Below are 15,824 nucleotides of genomic sequence, written 5' to 3'. Positions count from 1 at the left end.
AGATACACAATAAGGAAGTCAGAAAGTATTACGAGGCTTTAAGAGACACATCTTGGATTTGGTATTTTCATGGAATTTGTTGACAATAAAAAATACAAACAGACACTCAACTTATCCTTAAAAAATGTATTTGGCTAGTGTAATGTTGGTTAAACAGCATTATTTCATTATGACAGTAATAATAATAATGGGATAACTGTCAGTCCTCATGTATATAATCAACAAAACGGTGTACAAGAGATTTATTCACCAAACAGAACAATCCGACACTAATGTTCGTAGAAAATGTATATCTAACAACACAAAGTATACAAAAAGAAATTTACATTTTGTGCATCGCAAACTCAACAAAATGAACAAGATGGAGACCAAACAGCGAACACGGCTGCTGTACAGACTAATACGTCCCCGATCCACACAGATATACAGTCACACAGTCACACTTTGTTTTTAGAGGCCTTCATCTGGATTCAACCAACACTGTCACAATTTTTAACAACATCCATCAGTGATAATGTGACATAACATATGAATGAAAAAAGGAATTTGTATAAAATATCATCACTGTATTTGATCCTCACGACCTCATCGCACACAGACTCAGACTATCAGCTGTTGATGTCGAGCATCGGCCACCTGAACTGCAGTTCTATTTATTTAACAACCTTTAAGACTGATGTTAAAACTCTGATCTACTTTCTTTATTTTGTAGACGTGTTACAGATAAAGTGTTTCGACCAGCGAGGTCCTGTCTGGATAGTTTAGTTGGCTTTTCTTTTGTAACCCACACACATGACCAGAATTAACTTCCTCTGCTATCACATTCAAAAAAACACCTGCTGTATTGATTTATTCATGTGATTACTTAAAAGCAGCTGATTTCCATCGTCTCCGAAGCTTTAAGTGAAAGATTTGAAAAACTAACAAGGAAATGCATGAGAACACGTTAAATCTTGCAATACTATAATTTGTTATCTTGATGTTTGTGATATACAATTATGCGTTTTGTCAGTGTAAACAAATAAATAATTATTTACAAACTCTAGCAAAAAATGCAAAACGAACAAAACAAGCGGAGCATAAATAATTTACAAAAAAGGAATTATAATACAGACTTAGTATAAACATCTTTGGCATTTACTAAAATGGTGTATTTAAATTGTTCTCCTTAATATTCCGGATGAAAATAATGAGGAGAAACAGTAATGGACTTAGAGACAGCTAAATTAGTTTGTTTTTTGGTTACAGTTTATCTTTAGACACTGTGTTATTAGCCATGAACGAGCCTCATAGTCCCAAACAGATAAAAAAGTATTAAAGATAGCAAACAGCCGAGTCACTTACAAGTTACAAGAAACTGTAGGAGAGCATATACAGCATGTAAGTGGTTGTACAATGAATCCTTTAAAATGTAGACATAGGCACACTAGTTATAATTAGATAATCTGCTTTAAAAAACAAAAAAAATCAAAAAGAATCATCGGCGTCAGTTTTTCTTTTTCTGAGAAATGTTTAAGGCAACAGGAAAAACTGAAATCGGCCACGGTTTCCTCTCCAATGGATGGGTTAAGGCAAAGCGTGGAGAAGTACGGAAAGTCTCATTTACGTGGAAATGGATTTAGTGATGACGTGATGTTTGCTTTGACAGATTCTTGTCTTTTGCCTCCTTTCTTTCTATCAGACTTGATTCAGTTATCTGTGGAAAGATTGAGGGGGGAAAAAAAGCTTCCATTACATTCTTAATCAAAACTAGGAAACTCGGCGAGATTCACACAGTCGATGTGCCAGACTGCTGCAGCAACAACACAAGCGTCTTCATGAACTGTGGCTGTGATTGTAAAACAAGCTGCAGACTCATTTTCCACTGATAAGCAGTCCTTGGAGCAACGCACAAGGTCTTTCACAATGCATCCGCTGCATTGTACGTGGGCAAGCTGACAAGCACAAACATGGCGTGAAATGGATTTTGCTTCAAGCAACACAACATGAAACCCCTCTCATCATTACCTTGTGAACACTGTTGGCAACTCCGGCTTATCTGAGGTTTGAAAAGAGACGTTTTAAAAGACTTTCCCCACATTTTTCAAAGATGGGGAAGGTTTTCTCCCCCACTTTCTGATCTTCTTACCGTAATTATGAAACCGTAATAACTAATTATAGTTAGTTTAATTATAAACCAGCTCGAACACTACGGAATTAACTGAGTCGTGAACAACTCCCAAACAACGGACTCATGTGGATATTACAGTGAGATTCCTCTTCAATGCTAATATTTACAGATCATTTTTATTGTGACAGTTGAAATAAAAGCATTCAGTGCATTTTTCTTGGCTCTGATAACAATATCCGACGGTTATGAATGATTTATTTCAACTTGCAAAACAGCGATCAAACAAATTCTACATTGATTTCTATTCCAAACATATATTGATTGCTTTTATCAGCAAATGCTTTGGTCCAAAATGACCTTGGTGAGGTTGATTTTTCAAGTGTCTGTGACACTGTTGGTGTAAGTGATGGTGGTTTTCAAAGTTTCTGTTTTTTATTTTTTTTATTTTGACATCATCCATGCACACACATCATTATTTCTATAATAAAACAGAAACATGTGTGGTTAAAACTTAGTGGTAATCAAAGTGTTTGTACTAACCTCTGCACTCATACTTGAGGTCGGAGAAGAAAACCAGCTCTTGCGAGAAGACGAACAAGCCTAACCTTCCTCCGGCAAACGTCTTGTCATAAACTGGTCCCGAGTCGGCCATGATCTGTTTACCTTCGTAGACCACAACCCTGCAGGATCCGGGACAGACATGAACTCGTTAGTTTGTTGGGATTATATACTAATAATATACTGTTGCTCTTTGGAGTACTGCAATCAAAGTTGCCCCTCAGTTTTTACCTTATAAAACCAGTCTTCGGTCTGTGGATGAGATGCCACCTGTAAGCAGTGTAATCCTTCCAGCCGATGTTTTTGGGGTCGTGCCACAGAGTCCGCACCTACGTGAAAGAGTTAACGTCACTTTAAACTGCTTCGGTATTTCAAAGTGACCAAATAGCGTTCAGACTGCCGCCCACCTGTCCGGGAGTGTTGCCAGTGTGCCACAGAGCATTCCTGAGGTTTTCTCCGGTGCCCGTCGTCGAGTTGACGACCTTGAGCGAAACGCCAGAGATGCCGAAGGCCCTGGAGGGCTTGTCCTCCCAGTAGGTCTGCGTGATCTGCTTCCACATCACTACGTAAAAGCGCCCACTCGACTGGTAGCCGAACACGAAGCCGGCATAGTCGTCATCTCTGTCCGTGTTCACGTACATCGTCCCACTGAAGTCCACGGCGTTGAACTCATCAAAACCTGTGGCGTGGAAGAAAAAAACGGGACGCAGACTCTCAGGGCTCCGTTCATACCTATCATATCATTCCTACCTTGTTGGAGAGTAAACCCATTCATGCTGCTCACCTACGGCAATGCCCGGATCCGAGTTGGCGGTCTGAACCAGCTCTTTGCCCTGGTGTCTGACCACCCAGTTGGGATCTATTTGAGTGGTTCCCTTAGGATCCAAGTGGACCATCTGGAACTTCCTGAAGTCTGTGACACTGATGGCGCTGTTCTCCGGACACACATCGAGGATGTCTGGGATGTTGTCATTGTCAAAGTCATCTTTGCAGGCGTCCCCTCTTCCATCGCCTGTTTAAAAAACACATGATTTAAACTGGGTTGACGTAGTTACATTTTTTTACTTTTTTTTTTTCCAGAGATTGGAAAAATCTCCACACCTGCTAACGTGAGTATCATAATAAAATAAAACTGAGGAGCGTTTCCAAGTTAATATTAAAGATGAATGGGCAAAAATAACAGTTCATCCAAGGGAATTGTCTTTAATGCGTTCGCCAAGTCTGCTAAGGCAAATCAGCCATCTTTTCATGCTGTGACAACTTCCACTGATACTCGGAAACCATCTGAAGTCTGAAGTCTATTAGAGCCAGACTGCAGTCCAGGAGCTCACAGTGGAAAGGACGCCAGCGACTAATGAAGGCCACAGTGTGGAAGAAGCTAGCTGCTTTCTGTCATCGTCTTTGTTATTGCACGAGAGGCTAAAACGATCCCATCAAATAAACACTATCTGACGAGCTGTGAAAGCGTCGGTGTCGAGGGCCCCGTGTCTCCTCGCGGTCTGGTTCCAGTTACGGACAGCTGTACAAACTCCAGGTAACCCTCAAATTGGGTACTGAAGATTAATCACCAGCAAAGCCTAAAGGAAATAAAAGAACTTCACAGCCTAGCGTGCGTGCCCTCCTGGGCGGCTCACTGAAGTCATGCAGGATGACATCACCCGTGCAGACCCGGTCGTTGACTCTTTCCCAGCCACCGGATTTCACACCTGCTGCAGGCGAGCTAATTGCTAACTGTGAAAACATGTGGGAGGAAGGTATACTGAAGCTCAAATGTGCACATCACAAACTGGTCTTAGATTAATTCAATGGTAATTGATTAATTAATTAATGTGGAGATTATTTTGCTGTTTCCAATGTCGAGATTGAGCTCACAATCTGTTTTCAATTTTACATGAAAACAAACGGATGCCTCATTTTAGGGCCCTGCGTTCTTAGCTTTTTCAAAATAAGCGAAGAGAATTTAATTAAGATAGCTTCCTTTGACTGAGGCAAATATTAAAACAAGTGGTTAAGTAGGAACATATCAGACCCCTTTGTACCGCCATTCCTGCTACATCAAAAGAACACAGCGTGCAACACACAAGGTCAAATAGTCAAAGGACTATTTGACCTTCAACACCCTGTAAATGTTACATCCTCACCATCAGAGTCCAGCTGGTCTTCGTTGGGCGTCAGCCTGCAGTTGTCCCTGTCGTCGGGGATGCCATCGTCGTCGTCGTCGTAGTCACACGCGTCCCCTTTGCCGTCCTTGTCGTGGTCGGCCTGGTTGGCGTTGGCCACGTAGGGACAGTTGTCCAGGTTGTTCTGGTGGCCGTCTTCATCGATGTCCTGGTTGTTGTCACACTGATCTCCGACCAGGTCGTTGTCTACGTCGGTCTGTGGGATAAATACAGAGCGAGATGAACACTTCCTCTACCGGCTGGTGTACCGGAGCGTGTCTGATATGCATTGCGTTGCTGTACCTGGTCGGGGTTGTGCAACAGTGGGCAGTTGTCACACTGGTCACCGACTCCATCCATGTCCGTGTCCTTCTGCTCAGTGTTGTACACGTAGGGGCAGTTGTCGTTCTCATTCAAAATCTCTGTGGGAAAAGGGCAGTTGATGACAATTACATGTAGAAATATAAAACTTACTAATGAAAGTCCTTTATCTTATTTAGACTCAGCTGTCTTACCATCTCCATCTATATCTATCGCACAGGCGTCCCCTTCTCTGTTGTTGTCCGTGTCTATTTGAGCTGGGTTGTGTTCATAAGGACAGTTGTCACAGCGGTCGCCTACTTCATCCTTGTCGAAGTCAAACTGGCGGGGGTTGAACAGGAGGGGACAGTTGTCCTGTGATGGAAAGTACAGAGTCGTTGTTAGGGAATTCTTCCAGTCTCATGAGTATAACGTCAATCTGATCACAGAATAAAAAACTGCCGTACCCTTTCATCCAGAATTCCATCGTTGTCATCGTCCTTGTCACAAGCGTCTCCTTGTCCGTCCCTGTCAAAGTCTTCTTGTCCAGAGTTGGGAAGGCTTGGGCAGTTATCCTGAAATAGCAGTGGGACATTTTTACAGATACAAAACGTGTTTTTTAGTCACTGACTGCAAGACAATTTGATTCTGGAGTTCAATAAAAATACCTTCTTGCAATGATATGTGGCGTTGGCGCCGCACACGAGGTTCTGATTGGGCCAGCCATCCAAGTCGGAGTCTTCTCCACAGATGAAGCCGTCTCCGGCGTAACCGGTCCTGCACTCGCACTTGTACATCGGGTCACTGAAGTGGCTGATGTAGATGCATTCGGCATATTTGTGGCAGTTGTGGGTCTTGTCCCTGCACGGGTTCTCCGGCTCACACACCTGAACGAAACAAAAATATTTGTACTTTTCTTACCACTTCTCCTTGTAGCCTTTTTTTGGAAGGTTCCAAACTGAGGGCTACTCCAAATCAAAGTGAAGGGTTAATGGCCGATGCCCTGGGCCCACTTATTGCTTCATACCTCCCACTACACCACTCCTGTTCCCCCCTTTATTGCTGCACAAGGTCGTCACAGTTGCTGCTTATTACCAGAGGATGAACATAACCGTAGCTTGTATGCCACTCCATGAGCTCATAGAGAGTGACAGCAAGAAGAGGCCTTTGATCAAAACTGTGAAATGGAGCCCTCTGAATGCCAGCGATGAGACAATTCCCTTTTTCCCAAATCAATTAGGGAAATTGGGGCATCGTATCAAAGACGAGCAGCTGCAGAGGCGACGACAAAAATGGTCCACGTGGGATTTTATGCAAGGGTTGGTCAGTGTGGCAAGTTTTTTGAAGGGAGTCTGTGACTTTAGTGATCACGAGGGAGCAGAACATTGTGTTCTAATCAAATAATGAATGTGACATACATTGCGTGACATGTCGAACGGCTCCAATATAGCAGTTGTGACAGGAGTGGAAAAACTGAGCTGATGTTGTGGGTCGAGCCAAAGTTAAGGAAAAGAGAATAAAAGCACTGATCCGTTCAACATATACAGTAAAAAAAAATACAGTGAAACGATCTGCCGCTGGTTTTACGATGAAAGTAGCAGAGATGTATAACATGTGTTATTTGTTAAGGGTTGCCCAACTCTCCTTCCCCTCCTTCTGCTTGCTAACACTGGGTCAAGGTGAGTTACATTCATATATGTTGGCCGTGTAAACACCCTCACCGCAATAATAAGGCTTATATATCACCCGAGCTGTTGCTTCCATCAGTCATAAATTTGGATCTGACATACGACAATCCACACAGCTGCGGTTTGAAAACCTAGCCTGGAGCTAAATGCACATATTTTATCGTTTTTCTTCACTTTACTGTTCTATCTTCTCAAAAGGCTACCCCTGTTTGAATGGCACCCTATCACTAATCAGTTAACTCACCTGCTTGTTCTTCTTGGCAGCCTCCACACCCATACCAAAAGGCTGGGTGCCCTTGTAGCGCTTGGGACAAGGCATGCAGTGGAAACCCGGGTCGGTGTTGACGCAGCGCTGCGTTCCTCCCACTTTGAAGCAAACGTCAGACACCATGTCGCACTGGAGGAGGGAATGAAACGTATCAGTAAAAAAACACAGACAGGTAATTACAGGAATGAACACTTAAAACACACATCTGGTTCATGCACGTGTGGAAAACAGGAACTCGTACTTCATTGATGTCTCCACAGTGGGTGCCATTTCCACGGAAACCAGCAGGGCATGGGCCGCACTCCCAGGATCCATCCGGAGAGCTGTTGCAGTCCACTCCCCCGAAGCATGGGTTGGACAGGCAGCCGTCTGCAAGGCATTTAGAGGACAAAAAATGGGTACAAACAAACTGAAATTGATTTAAACATTGCTGGACACATCTGTATGGTTTCCAAACAACTCAACTGTAACTTGTTTCTGCTTTTTATCTTAACTTGTTACCTGTTACTTACTCTGAGGAGGAATGTTAGCGATAACCTAACATAGTGGTATACTGTTTGCTGTGTTTATCATCTTAGTGTTCTTTGTTAGCACGTTAAGATTTGCTTATTAGCAATAAAGCGACCAACATTGCCATCCCCATAGGTTGTCGCTTGCATGGCTAAAAACGCTGGCGCTCACCAATAGGACAGTCGTTTCTGTTGCAGCTGTCACTGTTGTTGGCCTCCCCGATACAATTCTTGCCGCCGTACTGAGGTTGAGGGCTGTTGCACACACGCGCCCGACTCTTGACTCCCCCTCCGCATGTTGCTGAACAGGTTGCCCATGGAGACCAAGGACCCCAACCGCCATCAACTAAGAAGATACAGAGATAGATGGTCAGAAGTTGTTTTTTCTTTTTTAAATAAAGCATTTTATTCCCCAAACTCATTTAAAGTCTGAAATCTGAAAAAAGCAGTCAGAAGCCTGGAATTTAATCTTTCAATAGAAAACATACTGAGCTGATGTGAGTCAACATTTCCTGAAAGAACAGACAGGAGGCGAGTCCAAAACACATGGGGAATGTTGCCTCGGGGGAGCCGTGAGGCACAAAGAAGTCTGGTTATTCCACACGGACGCTGCTGTAATGGAGACGCCCCCCCACCAACGGGCTGGACTACTTACTGGGACAGGGTTTGGCGGTGCAGCGCTGGGTCTCTCTCCCACTCCCCTCGCAGTCTTTACCCCCCAGTTGTGGCACGGGAGCGTTGCAGTGTCGTATCCTGGTGATCTGCCCTTCCCCGCAGGTCACCGAGCAGGACGACCACGGCGACCACAGGCTCCACCCTCCGTCCTGACGAACTGGGTATCAAACATCAAACGTATCAGGCGGAGATCACCAACAACACATGTCACGTATTATCCTCTGGATTTCCACTCAAAGTCAAATAGTTACAGACATGTATAATTTGCAAAAAAGCAAAGGAGAAATTGCCCCCACATTTTCTACAAGTAAACATTATGCGATGCCGGCGACGGTGGCTCACTTTCAAAGATGTTCTAAGATGCGTGCGCCAGTATTTATGTCATTGTGGGTAAATTATCCTGCAGTAGTTTGGCTGATTCAGTCACTCAGACAGACGCAGTGTAATGTTAGCTGCAAGCAATAACACACGCTGATCCCACTGTTTATCAAAAACACATAATTCATAAGTTTCGGCATCTGCCATATTTACGATTTTTTTACGATTTACGATTCATTTGCCATATTCTGATTAATATTTTATATTTTGTTGAACATTACACTGTGGAACACACTCCCAGCCAATCGTTAATTCTGATTTAAACGTGACGAGGCACACCCTGCAACCCAGCCATGCGATACGACTCTTCACTGGCATTCAGCCTCACTCAGACGGAATCCTTTTCAACAGAATTTATGGAGGCGTGAACTCGGCCTTTTGCACTCACATCGCATATTTAACAGCCCCGTCACGTTCCTCCCTCCCAAATGTCGTGCCGCTGTTTGTTTTGCATTATTTGTGGCAACGGCAGACGCATAATATCACGGCACAAATTATCCTCACCACGGCTGTCGCATTTGCCCAGGCTACACTTGCGGGTCTGGATGGAAGGTCCGGTGCAGGGGTTGCTGGTCGCGTCACATGACCGACCCCTCTGTTGAGTCCCTGTGCCGCATGTGACTGTGCACTCGGTCCACTCGGACCAGGGGGACCAGCCATCCTCGCTGTCGCTCGCTGGGAGACGTAAAAGCACAAAGATGACATTTCATTTCTTTTTTCCCCTCAATCCTCAATGTCTGAACAAAAACACCAGCAAAGGGTCACGACTGCACTGTGTTTATCCTGTTTATTACATGACCTCATCTGAAAAACCCACAGTAACCATTTCGACCAATAAATATGCGAGGCGCTCACAAAGAAAAACTTGCAGCAACAGCACTGCGGTATTACATTTAATATGCAAGGAATATTCTTCTGACGGCACTCATTTAAACACAGCATGCATGCATTAGACTTCATGTGTTTAGAATTGTGTTTGGGCACATTATGAGGCTCAGACTACTTACGCATGCACACGGGGCAGCACTCGCCGTCGACAAACGTCGGGCTGGCACAGGCCACGGGGGGGCACGTGATCTGGTGACACACGATCTTGGACTCCTGCCGTGAACATTAGACACACATCAGGATCATTGGTATCCGCGGTTCAAACGTCCAACCGTTCCCCACATTTTATTGCCAGTACCTGGCAGGTACACTTGGTGCAGCTGTCCACGACCCAGTCTTCCTTATCGTCGAACAGGCGGCCATCCTGCCAGCACATGTTTTTCTCTTTAGTGTTCTTCATCCTCCCAAGGGCCTCCTTCATGACTGTGTTCTCCTCTGTCTTAACATACAACAACGGACAGATTTGCAGTCAGAGACGGGATCAGTCAGAAATGATTAGGACACACTCGATGAGAAGCTCTACACCTGCTGACAAGCTGATTCTATTAACGGAGCACATGTGAGGTTACTTTCCACCAGGTGTGAAGAGGAATGGTACACCCCCCCCAGGTCTGACAGAAGTGTGGTTTCTCACTTACTCATATAGAAGTACGATTAGCACACACACTACGCATATTGTAATAATAAAGGGCCAAGTAGAGCCTCTTGTGATTAATTATATGAACCTATCATCCCTCTCCGGTTCCGTGAACACCCACACAAAAAAACCTATTCCGTTGTATTAACAAGAGAATATCAATTTCAAAATGTGCTTCGTATCAATAACGTTTCTAGGAAAATAAATCCCATTGAAAAAAGTGTTGCATCGTTATGCACATTGTAACCTCCAACCCAATTGGAGACCAGGGGATCTCTGGCTGGACTCCTGAACACTCGAGAGCTGTCAGTCGATAAACTTCTGCCAAAGGTTTGTGTGTGTGTGTGTGTGTGTGTGTGTGTGTGTGTGTGTGTGTGTGTGTGTGTGTGTGCATCCTCCCGTTGTAAAAGGGAGGCAGCTGTGAGCAGCACTAGAATCTAAGACACCACTCGGTCTGGAAGAGCCTCAGGGACCCTTCTCATCCCAGTCGTTTTTTTTTTTTTTTTTTTTTTTCCCAAGGTTCATGCCCAGACTCTTATTGCTGGGAGGCTCCCAGAGGAAACACATGGGCTGTTTAAACACAGCCAGACATTAGACTGGACCCCATAGCTGCCAGGGGAACACTTCCTATATCCACATGTAACATGTCATAAAATCTGTCTGACTCCCGCCGTCACAGATAGCAGGAGTCAAGCGGGTTCAGCCATCACAGGCGACTCTATAAACAGTCCTGCGGCTACTTACTGTTTGCTTTTAGACCAATGTAGGTTACCTAGTAACCTAATTCAAACATCTAACGTCCTGGCTTCCATACTGAGGATTAGATCAACTGTTTTCCTCAAATGTCAATTTTCTCTGAAATGTTTTTTTCCCCCCTTTCTTTCCTCACACGAAAACAGAGTATTACAATTTCACATTCATCACTGAAATTGGGCTGTAAAGCACGGCAAAATAAGCAGCAGCTTGTATTAAAATAAACGCTGTGATTTATATTATGTCACTTCTACTACTTACCACTTTTTGCAAGCCATCAATCAGGTTGCTGACGACGACGCGGAGGCCGTTGAGCTCCTGGAACATGGTGCTGAGCTCCTCGCAGGAGCGCTCGCACATATCTGCGCCCCCGTCGTCCGTCTTCTGTCCGATAATGTTGGTCGTGATGGAAGGACTCACATCCATAACTTCTGTGCTCTCGCTTACAATATTGACATCATCTGGAGAGGGCAACAAAAAAAAGAAAAGAAAGAGAGACATCAAGGGTGAATGAGCAAGAGAGCAACACCGGTGATTGAAAACATATTTGAGAGATATGACAACTTTGATCAGGGATACGGAGCATTTCCTGTTTTTGTGTAGCCGGCGAAAAGATCACAACATTGCGGTGATTACAATGTTTATCGTGTACCCCCAAAAACAGATGTTCAGTCATTGGGTGTGTGTTTGATTTGACGAATGTATCCGTTTGAAATTGTGCCGGTAAATCTTTCCGCCATAGAGGACAGCAGGGTCGGCTGAGTGAGGACAGGAGGGGGGGGGGGGAGGTATATGGCAGGAAGCTGGGTGTTCCTGGAGTGATGAGAAAGCTCCACAACCGACTAGAGAAGTGGACACTTCCAATATGAACTTAACAGACCGGAGTGACCACACAGATGGATTTACAAGGAGCCAGTGAAGCTCACGGTTTCCCCCTTACGTCTGATCCGATACCCTCTCCCATTACCAACACTAGAAGCTCGCCTCCTTTTAGTGCACGATGTGAGAGGGAGTGCAATCTTAAAACCACGGCGTTGTCTGAAGGGCAAAAAAAAAAGTCTTTGCACAATCTGAAAATCTGCAGCAGGAAGTGCTGCCTGAGGCCAGAGTAATGTGTCTGCCAGCTGGGATCTTTATTCAGCATAGACAGACAAAAAAACAATCACGCAGCGTGACAGGGCATCTTTTTGTGGGATGGAGTTGTCATCAAAATGCAGAATCCCTCGGTTTATTTCCCCAATCTGTATCTCAAACCACAACTTATCACGACGAGTTTTATGGAGGTGCGATGCCGAAAAAAACAGACAGCACATGTCAAAGCTTCCACGGAGTGCCTGTCGCTCAGCCAAAAGCACATATCTGCAACTTGCAACCGCTTGCTATGTAAATTGGGGAAGATTAATAGGAGACCGGGGGACTCTAAATCAAGGACGTCGTCCAAATTGCCCAACGACGTCCCACTGTAGCCAGCGCTGTGTTTTCTTTCCCCTTTCAGTCTGCTGGATTCATTCAAATCCCAGGAGGGTTTCACGCCGCGTGTGAACGCACGCAAACTCGTCTGCGAAATTCATTCACGCATACTTCTCTCCCTGATAGACATTCTTTTATTTTTTTGCAAAGCAGATAGAGGAAAGGATTAAAAATATAAGAACGAGTAAAAAAAAAAAAAGCTCGGGTAGTTTTAATACTGCTCATTAATGTCCAACATGACATGTTTTTATGAGCGTGGGTTGTGTGGGTTTATGAGTGACTTTTTGGCATTAGAACTGGGCAGAACTTCGACCAGCTAGCATGCAGAAACCCTGCAGGTCCTGGTGGCGTTTATACAAACAAATAAACTAATTCAGCTGGAACTTCAACACTGCCTGTGGCGACGGAAACTCAAACAACCGCTCTGTCACGCACAAACAGAGCCGCACGGAAATGAGCTTTGTCACAGTGGACAGCTGTTTCCAGGTCTGGTGACCCTTAAGCTTTTTTGTAAAGGATGATCACGTGAATATTACCTCAGATATCTGTATTCTTTTGGAGTTCTTTGTGTGAGCCCCGCTGAGGATCACGAGGTACTTTTCCTCATGCGAGCAAAGCTTCAGCTGAAAAAAGCAACCCAATCAGCCAATTCGTGACTTCATTGTGTGTGTGTGTGTGTGTGTGTTTGTGTGTGCAGCTGGAAGTGGAAGCTCCCCACTCCGCAGTACAGCATTCACTTTCTCTTTTCTATTTTCTTTCCCAGGGCATTATCCCGAGTCCACTGCCAATGGAAATAAATGTAAGCATCTGTATCTCCTTTCGTTCACCACGCACACACTGCTTGACCCCTAGCCACTGCATCGACGCGGCTGTTTCCGTAAATGTGAAGTAATGCAGGGAGCTCTTGCCACATATCAAATCTACAAATGTCTTGACCCACTTAAAAAAAAAGCACCAAAAAATTGCAAAAAATCAGGGAGTCAACTGAGAATGCTAAACTGTTTGGTCTGGAAAACTGCCGCGGTTGACACAAAACACAGATACCATGCTTCGGAGGATATGAAAGTAGTTTCCCCACTCACATCTGCAAGGTATCAGTCCTGAACAGTGAGCAAATATAATTATTTTGGCCTATGAAAAACCACATAAATAGAAACAGTTGCCGCCACTGGTTTAAAAAAAAGTGACCACAAGAAAGCAGCCCTTACCTTGTTTGGGGACCTCGCAGTCTCTGCTCAGCAGGACGTCTTCCACTGTGGTGTCGAATACAAAACGCACGTTCTGCAGAAGGCCCTGTTTGGATAAGATAATATGGGTTTCTATTACATATTTTGGCTATGTTAGCACATTTCAGACATATATGCTTTATCTAAACCCAATTACTCCCCTTTCAAGCATGCAGACGGACACATTCACTCGATCTTGTCACAGTCAATTTTACACACAAGCGTCAATTTAGAGTCTAAATTTGGAGTCGCCTCCACCGAGGGAGACCAGGGTAACACTCAGCCACTCTGCCACACTTTGAAGGGGGAGAAAGCTCCTTCTGGAGAATGTCGTTAAAAGTGAACTTTTCTAGTTTAGTTAAGATCATGGTTTCTTTAAACTTATAAGAGGCAACCAAAACACTGACGTAGAGAGAGAGAGACGTTAAGTTTCCAGATCCTGGGAGATGCTTGCCTGCCAGTAAGCCCTCTTACCCTGAAGTGGTTCTCCCGGATGGATCCTTTTGCAACATACATGCGGCTTCCCTCAGCCTGCAGGTGCTCGTAAAAAGGCTCGTCCAGGATGAAGCTGTCGATCAGGCTGCAGCCCACAAACAGGTTTGCATTTTCCCCATGAACGTGAAGGGTGATATTCTTCCACTGTGAGTCGGACAGGTCCACGTCCTCGAAGGAAACCACGTTCTGGGAGCCGTCCACCCAGTATACCAGGTCCAGGGAGTTGGCACGTCCGTTGGACACGATCTCAAACTGCCGCCGGCCATCGGGGTCCTCCAGAGCAATCAGGGTACCCCGCGAGGCGCGGTCCTGCCGCATGCTGGCCACAAACACAAAGCCCTCATTGTTTTGGATCTGACGGAGTATTTGTTTTAATATGGGGGGGCTCACTGGGGGAATGTGGTCGAAGCGGATGAAGCGGTAGGCAGGGGCATCGGAGTTTTGGCCCCGGAACTGTTTGGCCCCCAGAGTCTTGCGAGTGATTTGGCTGATTTCAAACAGGTCGAATGATGTCTCGTCCTCTTGTTCACCATCTACAAATCAGACCAGAGGGGAAAAAAATGTTCAAAAATAGAATAGCTCATTTTAAGACAAAGGGAAAATGGCAAATAAACAAATAGCAAAATGTTAAAATGATGTAGGCTAACTGGCATAAATAATGGCAACTCAAGTTACTGGGTCTTCTAGCATTGAGTTAGTTCCAACAATAATAACAATTATAATAACTTATAGTCTTATAAATAAGTTGTATTATAATGTTTTAATCGTTAGTCAGCATTAAAGTCATTTACAAGTTTTCCACTTACCTTGAGGTAATGCGTGGAGGAAATTAAATAAGAGCAGCAAGAAGAGACTCCTCCTGATTATCATATCTCCTTTAAAAAAACAACAACAAACATATTTGTGTCACTCTTATTTCCCCCGACACCCTGAATGCATCTCAACTGTTGACTTTGCACTTGAACCTCTCAGTGAAAAGCGAGATAATAATGCGACAATCCGGTTATTCAGCCACCGTTCAGCGTTTACAGCATCACACGCAGAGTCCGTTGTAGCCCGTTAATCCCTTAATGCGCTTTAAGGGTTTGCAGTCAACAGGTAATGAATTACTTAACGTGCAGCGCTGTTAAACTCCACACAGAAAAGTTCACCGACAGTCTGTCCCGTGGAACTTACCTCACGAACGCAGACTTTATCCTCTTAAATTCAGCAACAACAAAATAAAAAAAATAAATAAGAAAAAAATCGGAATAAAAAGCCGATGATTAAATGAGAGATAAGTATACTCCCGTACACCTCGTGCGTAAAAAGCGTAAAGTCCACTTTGGTTCTCTACATCCAGTCTGCAGGACTTCAGGCACAAGAGTGACTGAGGCGCCGACCTCCCTCCTCTTATATAGAGCGCCTGTCAATCAAACCCTGCTGGGTATGAACCGTTTGCAGCCGGTTGTTAAGAGACAGAGTTACATCATTATCTTCCGATGGCGTAATTTTCTTCTGCGCGCCCCACTCTCGCACCGTGATGCCCCCCACCTCCACCCCCAACCCCAACCCCCCCTATCAAAGCCACCTACTGAGTCTGGAGCTAATTCACTTTCACTGGGGGAGAGAGAGAGGGGGAGTGGGCTGATTTACATTGGAGGGACAAAGTTAAGAAAAAATATGTTCAATAGCTGCATGTGCACCTAAAAAAATAGCATAATAATAATC

At 44.5% G+C, this 15,824-nt stretch overlaps 1 protein-coding gene across 2 annotated transcripts; it reads right to left on the bottom strand.

Annotated features, from left to right (window-relative positions):
* Positions 1–497: 497 nt before the first annotated feature.
* thbs2a (thrombospondin 2a) lies at positions 498–15,463 on the bottom strand. 2 transcript variants are annotated; one of them, XM_084021061.1, is made up of 23 exons: positions 15,291–15,463; positions 14,921–14,989; positions 14,094–14,647; positions 13,602–13,686; positions 11,185–11,384; positions 9,832–9,972; positions 9,653–9,746; positions 9,150–9,320; positions 8,248–8,424; positions 7,765–7,938; positions 7,325–7,452; positions 7,060–7,212; positions 5,796–6,014; positions 5,595–5,702; positions 5,343–5,502; positions 5,131–5,249; positions 4,810–5,044; positions 3,453–3,680; positions 3,076–3,347; positions 2,900–2,997; positions 2,651–2,790; positions 2,008–2,038; positions 498–1,696 (listed from the first exon to the last, which is right to left on the bottom strand). In XM_084021061.1, exons 2-23 carry the CDS (start codon positions 14,982–14,984, stop codon positions 1,693–1,695), a joined length of 3,555 nt encoding a protein of 1,184 aa, XP_083877187.1. In that variant the 5' UTR covers positions 14,985–14,989; positions 15,291–15,463; the 3' UTR covers positions 498–1,692. The 2 variants fall into 2 exon arrangements, with proteins under 2 accessions (XP_083877187.1, XP_083877188.1); XM_084021062.1 differs by lacking the exon at positions 2,008–2,038.
* Between the last annotated feature and the right edge of the window lie 361 nt (positions 15,464–15,824).

This window comes from Eutrigla gurnardus, assembly GCF_963514095.1.
Source record: "Eutrigla gurnardus genome assembly, chromosome: 11".
Taxonomy (NCBI): domain Eukaryota; kingdom Metazoa; phylum Chordata; class Actinopteri; order Perciformes; family Triglidae; genus Eutrigla; species Eutrigla gurnardus.
The sequence above is the reverse complement of the archived record's forward strand: the minus strand, read 5'-3'. Positions and strand labels throughout refer to the sequence as shown.

What these genes read in the sequence shown, in the direction of transcription:
- thbs2a (XM_084021061.1), bottom strand. Translation starts at nt 14,984, where the DNA reads ATGATAATCAGGAGGAGTCTCTTCTTGCTGCTCTTATTTAATTTCCTC. An exon ending in GTGCTGCCCCGTGTGCATGC is followed by an intron (nt 9,321 to 9,652) that starts GTAAGTAGTCTG and finishes TACGTCTCCCAG; the next exon opens with CGAGCGACAGCGAGGATGGC. An exon ending in CTGCCAAGAAGAACAAGCAG is followed by an intron (nt 6,015 to 7,059) that starts GTGAGTTAACTG and finishes TGTTTCGTTCAG; the next exon opens with GTGTGTGAGCCGGAGAACCC.